Source organism: Micromesistius poutassou (genome assembly GCF_964030765.1).
Source record: "Micromesistius poutassou genome assembly, chromosome: 16".
Taxonomy (NCBI): Eukaryota; Metazoa; Chordata; class Actinopteri; order Gadiformes; family Gadidae; genus Micromesistius; species Micromesistius poutassou.
The window spans coordinates 1,288,955-1,305,494 of NC_140286.1; the positions used below are offsets into that span (position 1 = coordinate 1,288,955).

The 16,540-nt window shown below is 43.5% G+C and overlaps 2 protein-coding genes across 3 annotated transcripts; one reads left to right on the forward strand and one right to left on the reverse strand.

Annotated features, from left to right (window-relative positions):
- The first annotated feature begins 121 nt into the window (after nt 1-121).
- ndufa13 (NADH:ubiquinone oxidoreductase subunit A13) lies at nt 122-2,408 on the forward strand. Its single transcript, XM_084480984.1, has 5 exons — nt 122-256; nt 861-939; nt 1,022-1,093; nt 1,178-1,247; nt 2,166-2,408. The coding sequence occupies exons 1-5, from the start codon at nt 163-165 to the stop codon at nt 2,283-2,285; spliced, it is 435 nt and encodes a 144-aa protein (XP_084337110.1). The 5' UTR covers nt 122-162; the 3' UTR covers nt 2,286-2,408.
- A 465-nt stretch (nt 2,409-2,873) lies between these two features.
- Nucleotides 2,874-8,436, reverse strand: cirbpa (cold inducible RNA binding protein a). Of its 2 annotated transcripts, none has more exons than XM_084480983.1 (8): nt 8,348-8,436; nt 7,398-7,497; nt 7,157-7,263; nt 6,944-7,055; nt 6,583-6,778; nt 6,410-6,474; nt 4,267-6,079; nt 2,874-3,395 (listed from the first exon to the last, which is right to left on the reverse strand). In XM_084480983.1, the coding sequence occupies exons 2-7, from the start codon at nt 7,495-7,497 to the stop codon at nt 6,066-6,068; spliced, it is 594 nt and encodes a 197-aa protein (XP_084337109.1). In that variant the 5' UTR covers nt 8,348-8,436; the 3' UTR covers nt 2,874-3,395; nt 4,267-6,065. The 2 variants fall into 2 exon arrangements, with proteins under 2 accessions (XP_084337109.1, XP_084337108.1); XM_084480982.1 differs by having other exon boundaries at nt 6,938-7,055.
- Between the last annotated feature and the right edge of the window lie 8,104 nt (nt 8,437-16,540).

The window sequence follows — 16,540 nt, forward strand, 5'->3', positions numbered from 1 at the left end:
ACGTAGCCAACCCTGACCCAATAGGCCTACCCAGAGGGCCTGCCTAAATAATGAAGCTGCCTGTAATACACTTCAGTTCAGCCTGGGGGCGCTGTGGTGCTGGGCCTGGTGGCGTCGATATCCCAGCTGACCTGCTTCAGCTTCTGTTTTGTACTAAAGAAGATGGCGGCGTCCAAGGTGAAGCAGGACATGCCTCCTCCGGGAGGCTATGGCCCCGTTGATTACAAGAGAAACCTTCCAAAACGAGGACCCTCCGGTACAGATGAATGCCGTTAATTGAATATGTGTCAATCATTTGTATTAAACTGTAAACCTGTCGCTAACTAGGCCTTGGTCCAATGGGATTCTGCTAATATGCTAACGCTTGCTAACTAACTTCGACCAGACAACACATAACCTATACAAGTGTTAGTGATAAGGTGTCACTGTTTGAATAACAGAAAAAATGATAAACCTGGTTATAGTCTTATGATGAATGTGGATTTTGGAATCAACGAGGTCATTTTTGACTGGTCGTGCACTGTCCAGTGTTTCTGCTTCTATGCATGTTAACTGTGGCAGCTCCATCTGAATGACACAGGATACGCAGAAACATGCATTTTCCTCAAACATATCCATAAAACAATGTGTTCACCTAAATGGGGATTCACCTTAAGTTGAAGGTTTTAAATCAGTCATTAACGACTGACGATTTCCCATTGATTTCTGATGTTGTAATATCACAGGGCAACCATAAATGTAGTCAAGGGCAACATTGTGGTGTACTCAATGTTTTTTCTATCGTATGACTTGAAACTAGGACTCGTGGCTGAATTACATTCAGCGAGGAACACTAATGTTGCCATTTTACTTTATTTTAGGCTACAGTATGTTCGGCATTGGCGTTGGTGTACTGGTATTTGGATACTGGAGGCTGTTTAAGTGGAACAGAGAAAGGAGGTAATTCGTTGTATTCAAAACATATTGAAGGCAATGCAATCCTTTCCTCCAGTCTGGTTCTGATAAATGGTTGTGTGTTAAGGCGGTTGCAGATTGAGGAGTTGGAAGCCAGGGTAGCTCTTATGCCACTGCTGCAGGCCGAACACGACCGGAGGTAATATTCATTTATAATTATGAATTTTGATGACGTATTTTCTGGTATAAATGGTTAAAGCTTTTTTTTTTTTTTTAATTTCAGGACCTTGAGAATGATGAGGGAAAATCTAGAAGAGGAAGCTGTCCTCATGAAAGATGTCCCAGGCTGGAAGGTAAGCTTATAAAGCCTTTCATATTTCTTAATCAATAGCCTCAGAATAAATCCCACCTTAACATTACTAATCTAAATACGAACAATCATGTTGCACGAAGCAGCGATCTGTAAATGAGGAATTGGCTATTAAAAGTGAACATAAGCTCAGCTAGCATTTTTAAAAACAGCAGAATATTTCTGCACAAGCCATTCCGTTCAGTTTTGGTTTTTTCCAGTCCAGGCACAGTGCTGTCTCCGGCCAGAACTTTTTCCTATAGCATAGTAGCCTTTTACATTTTATAAACAAGCTGTGTGCATATGGTTTTACGACAATTACAATGTGAGACTGAAAGTGTGATGCGCTTCTCAGTTCAGTTTCAGTTTATTGTCCCCTAAGGGAAACTTGTCTTGCAGCCAGGTAACATACAGGTACAGTAGCACAACAGATAAACACACATACACACAAATAATAACACCAACTACTAGAAGTAAAAAAAAAAAAACACTTACACTACTACTCATCTAGTGAATTGTGCAAATTTAGCAACCGTCTTGCACTTGGGGTGGCATTAGCTCAGGGGGTAGAGCGGGTTGGCTGTTAACCGCAAGGTTGCTGGTTCGATCCCCGGCTCCTCCTAGCTGAGTGTCGAGGTGTCCCTGAGCAAGGCACCTAACCCTGACTGCTCCTGACGAGCTGGCTGTCGCCTTGCATGGCTGACGATGCCGTCGGTGTGTGAATGGGTGAATGTCAGGCAATATTGTAAAGCGCTTTGGGTGGCCACTGGTTACAAAAAATGCGCTATATAAATGCAGTCCATTTACTTGGAATAAAAGAGCTGCTTGTCCTGTTGAGCTTAAAACCAGGATGGTTTACACAGTCTAATATACCATTTGCCTTCAGCACGACCTGTTTCTCTAACATGTTATCCTCCTGCAGGTGGGTGAGAACGTGTACCACACAGACCGCTGGGTGACCCCGCCCTCCGAGGAGCTGTTCAACCTCCGGCCTCGCGAAGAGCTGCTCCACAAACGCTTCGGGTTCCAGTGGTACGTTTAGGTACGTCTGTCTGGAAGAAGGAGACGGTCCTGGACTACCATTGTCTGTCGATGAGACGACCGCAGTCCCACCAAGCTGAACCTTGTAAATGTACAATAAAGTATGATTTTTTTCTGTAACGCATTCGGGTTTACTCTTCTTTGAAAAGGCCAACTGGATTTGTAGCTGCCTCTGATAGGTCTCAATTGCACAGGAAAGCGTTAAAACCCTTGAAATAAGACTTAAGAAAGGGGGCTGGGTTGACCTTCAGTTCACTTAGTACAAAATCTAAAGTACCTTACATTTGTTGAGCTCTTGACTTAAGTATTCATTTTTAAAAATGAATTGCAAATTACAATAAGTCTGCTGTTATGTACTGGCTATATTACTAATTGATTTATGGTAAACTGGCCTAATTAATTTGTTCGTATCTAGGTTTGCACTATGGTAAATTAATTTTCCTGTGGTAACATCAGCATAACCTCTTGGGAGGCAAACGACTTCAAAATGCTCATGACTTAAGCTGTTTACTCAATGTTACACTATGAGTAACATTTCATTTTCCTGTATGATATTATAAATCTTTCTCGTAATGGAAGGAGGCACCAGTCAGAATAATTCACTTTATTGAAACTGATCAATTGAAAACAATTTTACCCCAGCCAGGGGGTATGGGCAAATCAGCATTTCACTGAAAAAGTAACTGCACAGGCCATATAAATGGCCGACTTCTATTGTGGCTTAATTCTTCTCTGGGCCATGAAGGTGGCACTTCAGTTCCTTCTGCCACCTTCTGAAAGAACAGACTGGTCTGGACCACCTTCTGAAGGAACGGACTGGTCTGGACCACCTTCTGAAGGAACAGACTGGTCTGGACCACCTTCTGAAGGAACAGACTGGTCTGGACCACCTTCTGAAGGAACAGACTGGTCTGGACCACCTTCTGAAGGAACGGACTGGTCTGGACCACCTTCTGAAGGAACGGACTGGTCTGGACCACCTTCTGAAGGAACGGACTGGTCTGGACCACCTTCTGAAGGAGCAGACTGGTCTGGACCACCTTCTGAAGGAGCAGACTGGTCTGGACCATCTTCGGAGATGCTTCCAGTCACCGGAAGGTTCCCTCGAAACCTGGGGACGAAAAACTATTAGTATTAACTTCTATTAAACTATTATTTCAACCTGACAAGCTAGGAGTATAGAACAGAACATCGAAGTCTTAAGGCAATTCAAAATAATTTGAACATATATCTGACAGATTGTGCATACAGGAGGCCCCGAATACCTCCGCTGTCAACAAGTTAACACTGCAATGTGTATTTTCCTTCTGCCCTCTTGCATGAGTCCCCAATTATTTGTAATGACCACAATTTATCAGTACTTGCCCAATATACTACATGAACACCTCAAATGATGAGTAGAAATGCTAATAAACCTGTAATTTATAGGCAACTACTTTATTATAAAATGGTTTGGTCATCTGGAACCATCATTAGCTGAAAAATTGTATAGTTTGAGAATCCAGTTAGTAATCCATGTTTTATAAGCTCAGTGGCTCTGATGTATAATTCAAAGGAACTCAAGAAAAGACACCAACGGTAATAAGAGACTGACGTCCCTTACACTGGGCTAAGAGGTTGGTACAGTGGATGTTACGGACCAATTCTGCAAGGTTTGTAACTACACTGTTCCAAGTTGGAATACAAAACACGCAGTGCAGTACTATGCCCGTTGCTTTATCGTGTTGATCATGGAGGCTCGTTACCTTCCGGTAAAAATTTCCTATTTTTTTTATTAACATAAAAAAATAGATGCCCCCCAAGGAATAGGAATGCACACCTCATCTCGGTTTCCACTTGGATACTTCTGGGTTATTTCATTAAGCGGAACCGTCCCAGGGAAAATAGAGACTATTGACCAACGGCCCAAGTTACATAGCGTAACCGGTTTGAAGCGAGACCCGTTATGGGATGTCACCGTCAACTGGACCAGTTTAATTTACCTGGTGACAAGTAGGGCCTTCCCTGCAGACTTGAGCTCAGCGTGTGAGGCCATTGTGGTGATCCTGCGTGTTCTCCAACCGTCGGGGGTCACCCTGAACGAAAGAAATCAACATTTAAGTTCTGGGCAAGAGAACACACATGTCAATGAAGAGCATGCAACAGTATTATTTTACTCAGTGACACTAGGGGGGGAAAAGGCCAACAGAAGGTGTGAGAACTGAAATCATCCTAGAGGTCAATTGAAGGATTCTTGGCGCAAGTTTGATTAACTGATGCAATGAACAATACTATCCATGTGACTGGAGGCTTGGGTTTCAGCGAAGAGAGGGCACCATAGTCCAAGTGTGTGGTTATTCGTCAATGATCACGTCAGAACCAGACATTTGAAGCAAGGAAGGACTTTTTACATCAGCTAACTTGGAAGGTCATGGACATGTTATACACCAAGGTCGAAGGATGTGAGCAAAGCAAAAGGAGTTTACCTCAAGTGAACAGGCCTACGAATTCTCCACATATGAACTAGGCAAGAGAGCAGCGTTCATCGGATGAGCACTCGGTGGGGCAACGCTTCACGCCAAGGACTTGAAGGTTTTGGAAGAACGGACCGCTTGAACGTAATGAAGCATTAACAACCAAAAAAATCCACCTCATCTCACCCCACCACATCACCCACTGTACAAGGTCTTTACATTACATGCTCTGAGCAAGCTGAAGTTTTATCTTGCCAAATTTATCTTGGGACAAATGCTTTTGAGCGACTTGACTTCTCAGAGCTTAATATCACCCACTTTTGCGGAAGTAGTCAAGTTGTCCACTATGGATGCAAGGCATCATTAATACAAATCAAACAAAGTTATTTACCCAGGAGGGTCCCCCCCATTAGTTTAACACAAGAATCATTTTTTTGTATTTTTTCATAAATCGTTTAATAGGCTCCATGAAACCAAATTGACAGAAAAAAAAAATCGTTGATACAAATAGCAAAGTACAAAACTGATCCCGGCTGTTATTTACTGGGGCGACGAGTTACATTGATGTTCACCTATACAAGTTCAGTCCATTTTACAGCACATTTAAAATGCAGGCGTTGAGAGCAGAACAAAGAAAAATTGAAATTTCGGACGGACTGCAGCGTGCTGCAATTTTGCAACACCATGAGCAGTCTGCCCCTCGTGTGTGGAATACTTTCTGAAAATGAAATTTCTTGGGAAGAAACTGATAGTACAGGGGCCCCTCAGCAAAAATAAAATTAAAATAAAACACGTAAGGATGTGGAATCGCTCTAGTAGCACTAAGGAATGCATGTACAAAATCTCCCCCAAAAATAGTTTAGGAGCACGGCTGTCTCATTCCGCTCAGTTTAGAACTTGGCAGGAGGTAGGTCATAGTCAAACTGAAGGAAAACTACAACAAAAAAGGTAAAGAAGCCCCATTGGACGCTCCAATGTTTCAGGGGATTAAAAAAAAGCTCAGTTCTGTGCCAGAACAAGGCTGAGTGTATCAGGAGAGAGCCAAGTGAATAGATGTTGGAAAAATCAGTCGACAGCACCATTCAAATCAGACAATTTATAGCAAGATATTAATAAGACGCCCCCTCAACCCAGGAACATCTTAAAGTAACTTTAAACATGGTTTTGTGAATGAACGGCCAAACGTTATGGCTACATTTAAAGATGCTTAAGCTGCTACAACAGAACATACTATAAAAATAAGGTCACCAATAACACGTGGACATTTTTCTTGAGGAGCGCATCTTTTAAATACAGCCAGCCAAGTGATGATCTTGAGTCAGGGATTTTTAGTCGTGTGCAGCTGAGGATAAGAAGTGGGCACACAGGTAAAGACACTGAAAGTTTCACAGACATTTGAGTTGACAAAAACCCCACCAAATATGTCCTGTGCTCGCAAATATAGAACTGGTGGAAGAGCGGATATGGACTACCAATAGGACAATTCACAAATGCGGAGGATTCAAGGCTGTGCAACAAGAGCATCTTTTAAATAGGGGCTGTTGTGAACCGCAACTCCAGTTCGCTCATGTTCTCTTTGGGTGTGGGCAGCGGACATTATCGGGTCGTGCAACTCCAACTACAATGATTTTAACTTTTACTATAATCATCCCTTCCAAAGGCATTCACTTACCATAGCTGTCATATTGGTCTCTGTAGGATCCTGAGCTGGCCCGGTCGCCATAGCTTCCCTGGCCCCTGTGATCAGAAGGAGTTAAGAATTTAGTTGCTAGGCTACACATCGCACTGGCGACACAATGTCAACGCACTGTCCCGAGAAATCTGAATTCCGAAAACAATGCTTGCCTGTTGTCCCTGTATCCACCACCGCCACCGCTGCTGCCGCCACCGCTGCCGCCATACCCGCCGCCACCGCCGCTCCTGTAGCCGCCACCGCTTCCGCCGCTGCTACCGTAGCCCCTCTCGCCACTACCGTAACTCCTGTCGCTGTTGTAGCTTCTGTCGCCATAGCTCCTCTCGCCATAGCCGCCGCCGCCGCCACCTGGACAAGAAAGAAAGATCGTGCGGGCGCCCGGGGGTTAAGTAAGGCAGGCGGCACTGAGAAAAGTACGAAACCAAGGAGGTATGACCAAAAGCAAACGGTTCGTGCCACGCACGAACCGTTACGCATATTGACACCCCTTGCCCCGTGCCCTCCCACCTCTACCCCTTCCGCCGAATCCGCCGCCGCCACCGAAGTTGCCTCTGGAGCCGCCCCTGGAGCCGCCAGATCTGCCTCTGCCTGCCTCATCCACGCGAATAGACCGTCCGTCCAAGCTCTGCAGATGCAATAAAAAAAAATTTGGTTAACCTTCAGATTCAGTTAATTTACAATGACTGCATTTGCATATGCATGAAAATGATCATGCATGCAACCTACCTTGCCGTTCATTCCCTCCAAAGCATCCTTGGCCTCATCTGCATTATCAAACTTGACAAAGCCGAATCCACGAGACCTCCCAGTGTCTTTGTCACGGATAACATCAACTAAAAATACACAATACAGCAGCAGATTAGCATTTACACAAATTAAGTGAAAATGGGATTAAAAACAATAAATAATATTTTTTTATTATAAAAAATTGTGATTCATTGCTAAAATGGATGACACGCCTGCATACCTTTAGCGATGTTTCCATACTTGGCGAAAGCCGCCATTAAGGACTCCTCATTGGTGTCGAAGCTGAGGCCTCCGATGAAAAGTTTGCCTTCGTCATTCATCTTTTGTGGGAAGAGAACAAAAAGGGTCACATGGGCTGCACAGGAAAAAAAATTCCGCGAGATCATTCGATAAAATGCAAAATGCTTAAAAAAAAACCTAAACGTCGAATTTAAAAAACCAGCACGATTCAAATTAACGTATTCAACCGCGCTCGTTGTTATTGGGTCGATTCGGTCCCGAGAAAAATAGGTCGTATGGCGTCATCGTGCCAACGATGGGGCCTAGCCGCCATCGAGGAGCAGACCACGCCATGGTTGAGGCCTGCATCGTTACCCCCCCCCCCAACGAAGAAAATAGTCAAAATTGGAAATAAAAGCCAATCGACCACATTAACCTAATTAATTACATATACGAGATCGGGCTACAATATCCATCGACTTAAAAACGCGTTAGTGGGCGGATGTTGACTTGCTGGGGAGCAGGCCTCATGGCGGGGCCTAGCGGCGGAGTGCTAGCGCTAGGCTAGTGACGTTGTCTCGCCACAATGGAGCGCCATTTTAAACCACGTTTTGGTGGTCGATCGCAGCCCTGCGACCAGGGCCGCGAGTCGAAAATATACGCAGGCTGGGACGCGAGTGTTACAAACTCGATGAATTTCAATTTAAAAAAAAAAACGCTAAAAATCGCGTAATTCTTTGCAATACAAAATGGTGGGGAAACAGGTGTGTGTGTGTGTATATATGTAACGCGATCATGCGGGATAACGCTGAAACACACGCTGCGGCGGGATAGGCTCTAACGAGATCATGCTGTAAACCCTTCAAAAACCCCGCCACACGGACTTATACTTGGATTTATAAGCAGAAATAACCCCTTGAAACGGTGAACAACGAATAATCCGTAAATTACCTTTAGTTTGTTGGTGGGTGTGCCGAAGAGAAGCTTGCAGGAGGAGCGGGCGGACGAAGTGAAGAGGAAACGGCGGAGCGCTCTCTTTTTGAGGGAGGGCGAGTTATTTAAATGAGCTGAGGGGCGGGGCCAGCGGACAACTGCTCCGTCCCGGTCTGCTATTTTCATTATTATTATTGTGTGCCCTTGAAAATATAATTGATCTTCCTTGTTTATGTTCCATTTTTATTTGTGTATTATTGATACAATCAAATAAAGTGTTGGTATTTCGAAGGAACCGGCGAAGTAGGAGATAACTTCCGCTTGTTTTTTTTTTAAATATAGGATTACGTTAAGGTTAATCATTTACAGATACACGATGTGTATAGTATGTAGTCCCATTTACTGAGTTTTTTTTTTTTTTTTTTAAAGCAGAGGTTTATGGTTTAACCTTTCCAAAAAAAAAAATGGGACGTTTTGATTTCATCAGAGGCTATCTTCAGCGTCTGGAAAATGGAGGATGCGGATTTTTTACCGAGTGCTAAAATGGTTGGAAATCCGTTCAGTCCTCCAAGAGAGGACCATCGGTACTAAATGGTCTTCCAGCAAACACTCAAATGTTCCAGTTAACCCAATTGAGTGACCTATTAGTAAAGTGCTGTGCATGAAAATTAAGAACAACTTTTTTATATTAATAGTATTTTTAACAGCATTTTGCGGACGTGATGTGAACAATTAATATACGCCACTATGAAATGTAACAGGAAACGATTGTTACTCTCCGATACGGATTTTCTTCCAATATCAGTATCAAAAACGTATTCTGGGTTGTAATTGTGTGTCTCTTGTTAAGCCAGTGCTACTCGGAAGTGTTTTTGGCGAGCATGTTTGTGTTAGGGGGTGGGGTGGGGTGGGTGGGTGTGTGTGTGGGGGGGCACAATCCTATAGTCAAACTATATCCAATTATGACCACTATAGTCAAACTATATCCAATTATGACCACAGCCCATAAACGTCTGCTCGAACTAGGTCAAACCCTCATGAAATCAGACGTGCTGATTATGGGCCAATAGTTCAAAAACGATGTGTGCATCTTGTATATGCAATATAATAAAGGCATGTTTTTGATTGTATTCAATATTATGTATTCATTATTATTGAATTTGGGTAAGAAATATGTTATAGTACTTACTATGGCCTATCTATGCGTTTTTGCAAAAACATCTTATTGTACTAAATGACTTAATTTAAATTACTCAAAATATTTGTGATGACTTAGTAATATTCTCATTTATGTGTTAAAGTAACAATTTGGCAACTTCAAACATCCATATATGTGTAAGGTTTGTAGTTTTTATGGGAAGTAAGTATAAATAAATAGGCTCACATTTTGATATATTGTGTATTATTAAATCAGGATCTGGTGGGTAGTTCAAACTATTCAAGGAAGGCCTTCTGAAACCAGGCTATCATAAGGATTGCTCTTGAGAAAGTTTGATCACAATAGCCACCTCTGCTGCAGAAAGATACATTATTGAGAGTCATGAGCAACACATCAGAGTCCAAATACATGCTGGACCTGCTGCCCATAAGCAACAGTCACACTAGTGCTGGTTCTTCTGCTGACGACGCCATGAAGTTCCGTTTCAGGGTCTCTCATCATTTCAAGATCTGACTTACTGAAAATGGCTGCCAAATAATTTCTCCAAAAGGGCAAACAGACCAAGGTCCTACCCCTAGGCTTTGTGTTTAATATCTTCCACAGAGGAGATCAATGCAGCGCTGTGTCCGAAGCATCAATAATTCATGAACAAATTATGGTGTTTTTTTAACATGGTGACGTTTTTTTGTGTTTATCTGAAGAGATTACAGAATAAACAAGATTCAATGGTTTATTTATACAAGATTTGAATCGTATACAAGGTAAAAAAAGCATTGACCACTATCCTACAAATTAATTACTCATCCAAACAATATTTTGAATATTCCGACCTCTTGACCTTGCTTGCTTAATGTTTCAATTATACCTTGCCTTGAGAGTAAATAATAAAGGCTTATGTATGCAGAACATCCACAAATGGGGTCATGGGCGAATCTGAAAATGATCTTTTGTTTTTTGTTTGCCTTTGGTTATCTTTAGCGAGATGATGCTGGATTTGAGGAGCAGAAGTGAGTCTGGATGAGGGGAAGTTCTGCCATCGTGTGGTTCTGTGTTGCAATGAGAGGTCCAGCTCGTGATGGGCATCCCACAAGGGACAGATAAATAATTAGCAGAAAGTAATTACAGTACTCTTAACTTGATCAAATACATTTATATCTTTGTATTAGCACGTGGCCCTGTGGCGGGTAAGGATCAGGTTTACCGTTAGTGTGTGCAAGATTAGTGAAGCATTGTGACTGCGTAAAACAGTGGGAATGCTAATGCTGTGGACATTTGCATTGCCACCAGATAACAAGAGCTGGCCTTGCATACAGATGCTAGATACTCACTCAACAAAAGGACCTAGTCTAGTGGTCTCCAAGAAGGAGTGGATCTCTGCAAAGATGAGAAACAGGTTTTCACCCGCTGACCCACCATCAGCGTGGACACACCTCCAGCCCTGTGGACGGCCGTCAGTGGGCTGATGAGCTGGACGTGTTAAACTGTTCATTTGCAAAATCAAGACTTGGCCAACCCCCTCTGGTTCACACTGTTCAATCACACACACACACACACACACACACACACACACACACACTCACACACACACACACACACACACACACACACTCACACACACACACACACACACACACACACACACACACACACACACACACACACACACACACACACACACACACACACACACATACACACGCACACACGCACACACATACACTCACACATCAGCATGTCTGGCACCTGGCCCCTGGTGATCAGGACGTCTGCCACTTATCTCCTGCCCCCCCCCCCACACACACAAACACATAGTTCTCCACAGTATCCATATTATTTTTACTTACTTACTTTATTTCATTTGTAAACACCAGCATAGATTTTTTTCTGTTAGTGTAATGTGATTGCATATCTATAATTAAACAAAATGTACTTTAGATAGTCTGATGCTATAAGGGCTTGTGAAGGAAGATCAGATGTAAAATGACATTCTATTCTACTCTATTCTGGTCGAGGGAGTCTGAGCAATTGTCCCACCTAATCGACATCCCCACACTATTGAAACCACAGTGATGATCTGCATCCTTCCCACCAATTGCTTTTTAATATTCTTCCCCACTGCATTAAAGACACTTCCCTGTCACATGACCCACGGAGAAGCACCAGCTTCGAGTATGAGTCATGTAGGAAGCCAGCACAGAGAGACAGCCGCGAGATGCAGTCTGGTAATGTCTAAAAATAGCAACGGCCAATGCACCCCCATTTTATGCAGACTGCGTCACTCCGCGTCATCATCCCTCTGCGACTGGCCAAGCACACAAACATTAAGAAGAAAAAACACACACATGTACACGCACACAGACACACAGCTATTGACAGAGATATCCCCCATATCTCCTTCCTTAAAGGGGAAGATGCAGAGAGATGAGAGATGCAGAATCTGGGATGTCTGTCTCTAGGATCAGGCACCGTTCTGCTGTTTCAGAAGCCTCATCCATGTGTGGTCAGAATGAAAGAGCAATGTGGAAAATGTGCATGCTACAATAATGGGGAATTAAAGCCAAAATGAAGGCCACAAGCCTATAATGGAAGAAAAACATCAGTCTGCTTTGGACAAGCATCAAGTATACCTGTATGTTTTATGAAAGCATGCGATGGTAAGATACATAGCAATACACTGTTGATAAGCCTTTATCTAAGAGCTTGACCTCAATCACTGATGAATAGAACCGCGGCATAACTTTGGGAGCATTATAACGAATGATCATGTAGGGGGTAACGGTGAGGGGCACATTTACATTGTGTGGAGTTAATGAAGTGGGCTGAAACGGAATCTCCATCAATCAACAACCCTGGGCGTAAGATGCACGGCTCCTTCTTCAGGTTGCAAGGGAACCTTACCATATGCTGATCATGCCTCCGCCCTTAAAAGAATACAGTTCATAAATTATATTTTCTCTTATTTATATGTAAATCATTGAAACTGGCCGCCTCACCGATTGTAAAAAAAAAAAAAAAAAACATGTAGAGGCAAAGGTGAAAAGTCAATGTATTTACAAATGACCTATCTGATTGAGCTGAAGCATTACCTGTAGATTCAAAGTATTTCAATTGCGGTTTCAAAAATTTTAATCATTTCATTAGAAATCTAAAAATAGGGATCAAATCTGGTTGAACTCGATAATACCAGAAGAGTTGGATTTGTGTGACCTACTTATATTACTGGCCAGGCACCCAGGCTGGGTTTCTACCATAGGCAGTCTATTGAGGTGAACTTTTTCATTTGGCTTCCTTCTGGTACATTCTGGCAATAACAAATTTGATGCAATAGTTGCAAGACATTGGACTATGAATGCATTCGAAGGCAGATTATTTCCGGGGGACAAAAATGATTGATTACTAATGAAACATTCCAATGACAGAAGATGGTTATGTAAGTAAATCCCACGATAATGTCCTATAATATTTAACAATACAGACCCACAAATATACGAATAGTGTTTATTCATCAAGGGGTCGCTTAACAAGAACAAGAGAGAAGAGAGCCCAATGCTACCACCTTGTGGTCGACCGTAAAGTGACACATTCTTCTGCATCACCCATCATTTTTTATTTAATCCAGAGAAAAAACAACCGTTGACTATTCGTGTAATAGGTCGGTTCGGTTGGGTCAGTGTCCATAACCATATCCGCACAGTAATGTGTCTACTGTAATGTGTCACTCCATCCGAACCATACGGATGTCTCTCAACCTGTTTGGCACTCCATTCATAAGTCGGGACTGGAGGGAGGGCTAATTCTGTCCTGTGTGCGTGCACACTGTGTCCATCTAACATCATCACGGCCACAGCTCACATGGTGTATCGGGAGCAGGCAGTGGGCGTGTCCAAACGCGTGTGGTTTCATTCATAACTACAGTCATTATTTGAAGACCAAATTAAACTATGCAGCCTGGGCAAGTCAGCACGATTGCATATGGACTACCTAAAACAAAGTCTACACTCAGGTGAGTCCGCCGATTGTCCTATTTTAATGAGATTATAGTTTTATATAATATATATTTTTATTATTTCATAGATTATGTAAGGTCGACACTATAGCCTAATGCTTACACAGTCTCAATCGATGTTCATTTAAACACTGGGCGTATATTATACAACGGGTGGCATTGGTAGATACAGCTGACAGATCGCCAAGTTGGATATTTTCTTTCAACCCAAATAATATAGGCATCCGCTGTGACATTGAATTATCCAACTACCAGTCATACTCTTATTAGACTGACGGACGGTCAGTGTCTCCCTGGCTGGTAAAGCATTGTGAAACATTGGGCATCCTGATCCTCGGTGTACCGCGCGAGGGATGCTGAAGCTGAGCGTCACCAGATGCACCGAGTCGCTGTAGTCAGCATACTGGCAGACAGAGGCTGAGGCACCACGAACCTTTATTATTATTATTATTATTTTTTACCGGGGAATATAAACGAAAATAGGTATCGGCGATAATTATTTAGTCATGGTATTGAAATTTTTGTTTTGTATATTTTTGTAGCCCTGTTGTTGGTATCACGAACAGAACGCATTATTTCAAAGTGTTGATGGCTGATGTGAGCGCAGTCGTCTTGTGACAGGCACGGTGCTGTGTTAGGACGGTACAAGCTTTTAGTTAAAGACAGGTGTGTGTGTGTGTGTGTGTGTGGGGGGTGGGGGGGGGGGGGGGGGGGGGCGATCTACTTGGCGCAGTTCAGAAGCTGTTGCCAGTCACCGTTATGCCCATAAACGCCTACTTTAAAAATCCGCTCAGCTGTTAGTCTGCTGGTCGAGTTGTAATGCCTTCCTGGCAAAAACAGTATTTATTTATAACTATTTGACATTTCTATTCAGATTAATTTCTCCATCCGTGATAATTAAACACCCAAAACCGCACAAGGCTCTGTGCACTGCACTTCGTCTATAATAATGTTTTTGTTCAGTTTTATAAAGACACCGTTGAATCACGTTAAATGACGTTACATTTGACTAGTGTGGTCCCATCCCTATAACAACAACAACAAAAACATTTCAGTACAAAAAAGAGGTGTAAGGACAGCAATAGATGTTTGTAATTGAGTCAGGATATTGATGTATTCACTGCACTGTGAGTCTCTATGGTCTCTATTATCCTGACAGCCACGCTTTGTACCCTGAATGCACACATGTTCACCAACCACGTTTGACAATGGGCGGGCGCTGGTTCCATGGCAGCTCCATGGATCTGTCAGATCAGGGTTTTTTGCGTTGGACATCCCCACACTCAGCACTACTTTGACATGCGTGTTATAAGGTGCATTCTGAAAGACCTGGAACCCTCAGGACACAGACACCTGCTCTGTACACACACACACACAATGAACACACACACACACACACACACACACACACACACACACACACACACACACACACACACACACACACACATGCTCAACATAACCCAACCACACGGATGTGCAGGAACACATCTATAATTATTTGCTCGCTCGCTCACTCACTCTCACACACACACACACACAAACACGCACACACGCACACACACACACACACACACACACACACACACACACACACACACACACACACACACACACACACACACACACGCACACACGTGCGCACACACACACACACACACACACACACACACACACACACACACACACACACACACACACACACACACACACACACACACACCCGTACACACACACCCGTACATGCGAGTGTATATGGATGTGGCGATGTTCTGTAGCAAGTGTTTTTCATCACTATCTATGAAAGCAGCAGATGTTTACAGCTTCAGCTATGTAGTGTTATTACATCAACTTTGTCCTCACGTGGGGCGGTAATGTGAGATACCTTTTATGAGCCACATGCTGTAGGGACAATATCTGTCCAGCAGATAATATTTCATAGCTTCACCTTTTAGTTTTTTCCTAAATGTTATGCAAAGTCCATCATAAGGAATTGTTTGCTTCCACTATGTTTTTTCACCGTATCTAACAGAGATATCACAGTGCGTCTTTTTAACGTCATAAAAGTGTCAAATGCATATTGGTAGAATCTAAAACCCATAAACTATGTCTCGTCAAATCTTTTGATTTGTGTCTGGAAACCATCAAGTTGTAAATCTCGTTGTAATGTCCTTGGGAAGTCTTCATCTGTAGAATGCCTTGACTTTGGAATCCCGCGGTCTGACTGACAGTCCTCCCTCTCCCTCTCTCTCTCTCTCTCTCTCTCCTCTCTCTCTCTCTCTCTCTCTCTCCCCCTCTCTCTCTCTCACCCTCTCTCCCCCCTCTCTCTCTCTCTCTCTCTCTCTCTCTCTCTTTTGCAGGCGCTGTACTCACACCGACCTGGACCATGAGCAATGATTTGCCCCTTTTAACACGTCTTACAGAGAACTCCACTGTAAGTGCATCCATCTGTCCGTCTGTCCGTCCATTCCCCCCCCCCCTCCCTCCCCTCTCCCTCTCCCTCTCCATCTGGTGGGAGCTGACATCATCAGAGGGGGCAGACCCCCCCGGTTTCGTAACGCCTTCCCCGTTCGTATGGCCAAGACAACCTGGACCCGAACCAGGGAGATACTTATCCCACCTATCACTAGAATACACCAGGAGCACAACACACACACACACACACACACACACACACACACACACACAGGAAAATACATAAATACACATCATGACCGAACACACCGGACCGGTCAGGCTGTGAAACAGTGAAACAACGACGCCCAAAAGGCAAAGCTTAGCATCTCCACACGACGCAGCTCCGGATGTTCTGGTGATGAGAGGGTGGAGAGAGTGACAGGGAGTGACAGAGAGGGGGGGGGGGGGGGGCGGGCCAGGTGTAACCGTGCATCCGTCTCCAGGACGGACTGCCTCACCCAGACGCCGAACCCTGGGCTCAGGTTATTTTATTTTTTTTTCTCCCTCCTTTTGCAGGCAAGGGAGGTCATAGAAAATATGGCCCTGCCTGCAGCTCCCATTATAATAACGGTGGTAGTGTGGGGCGGGG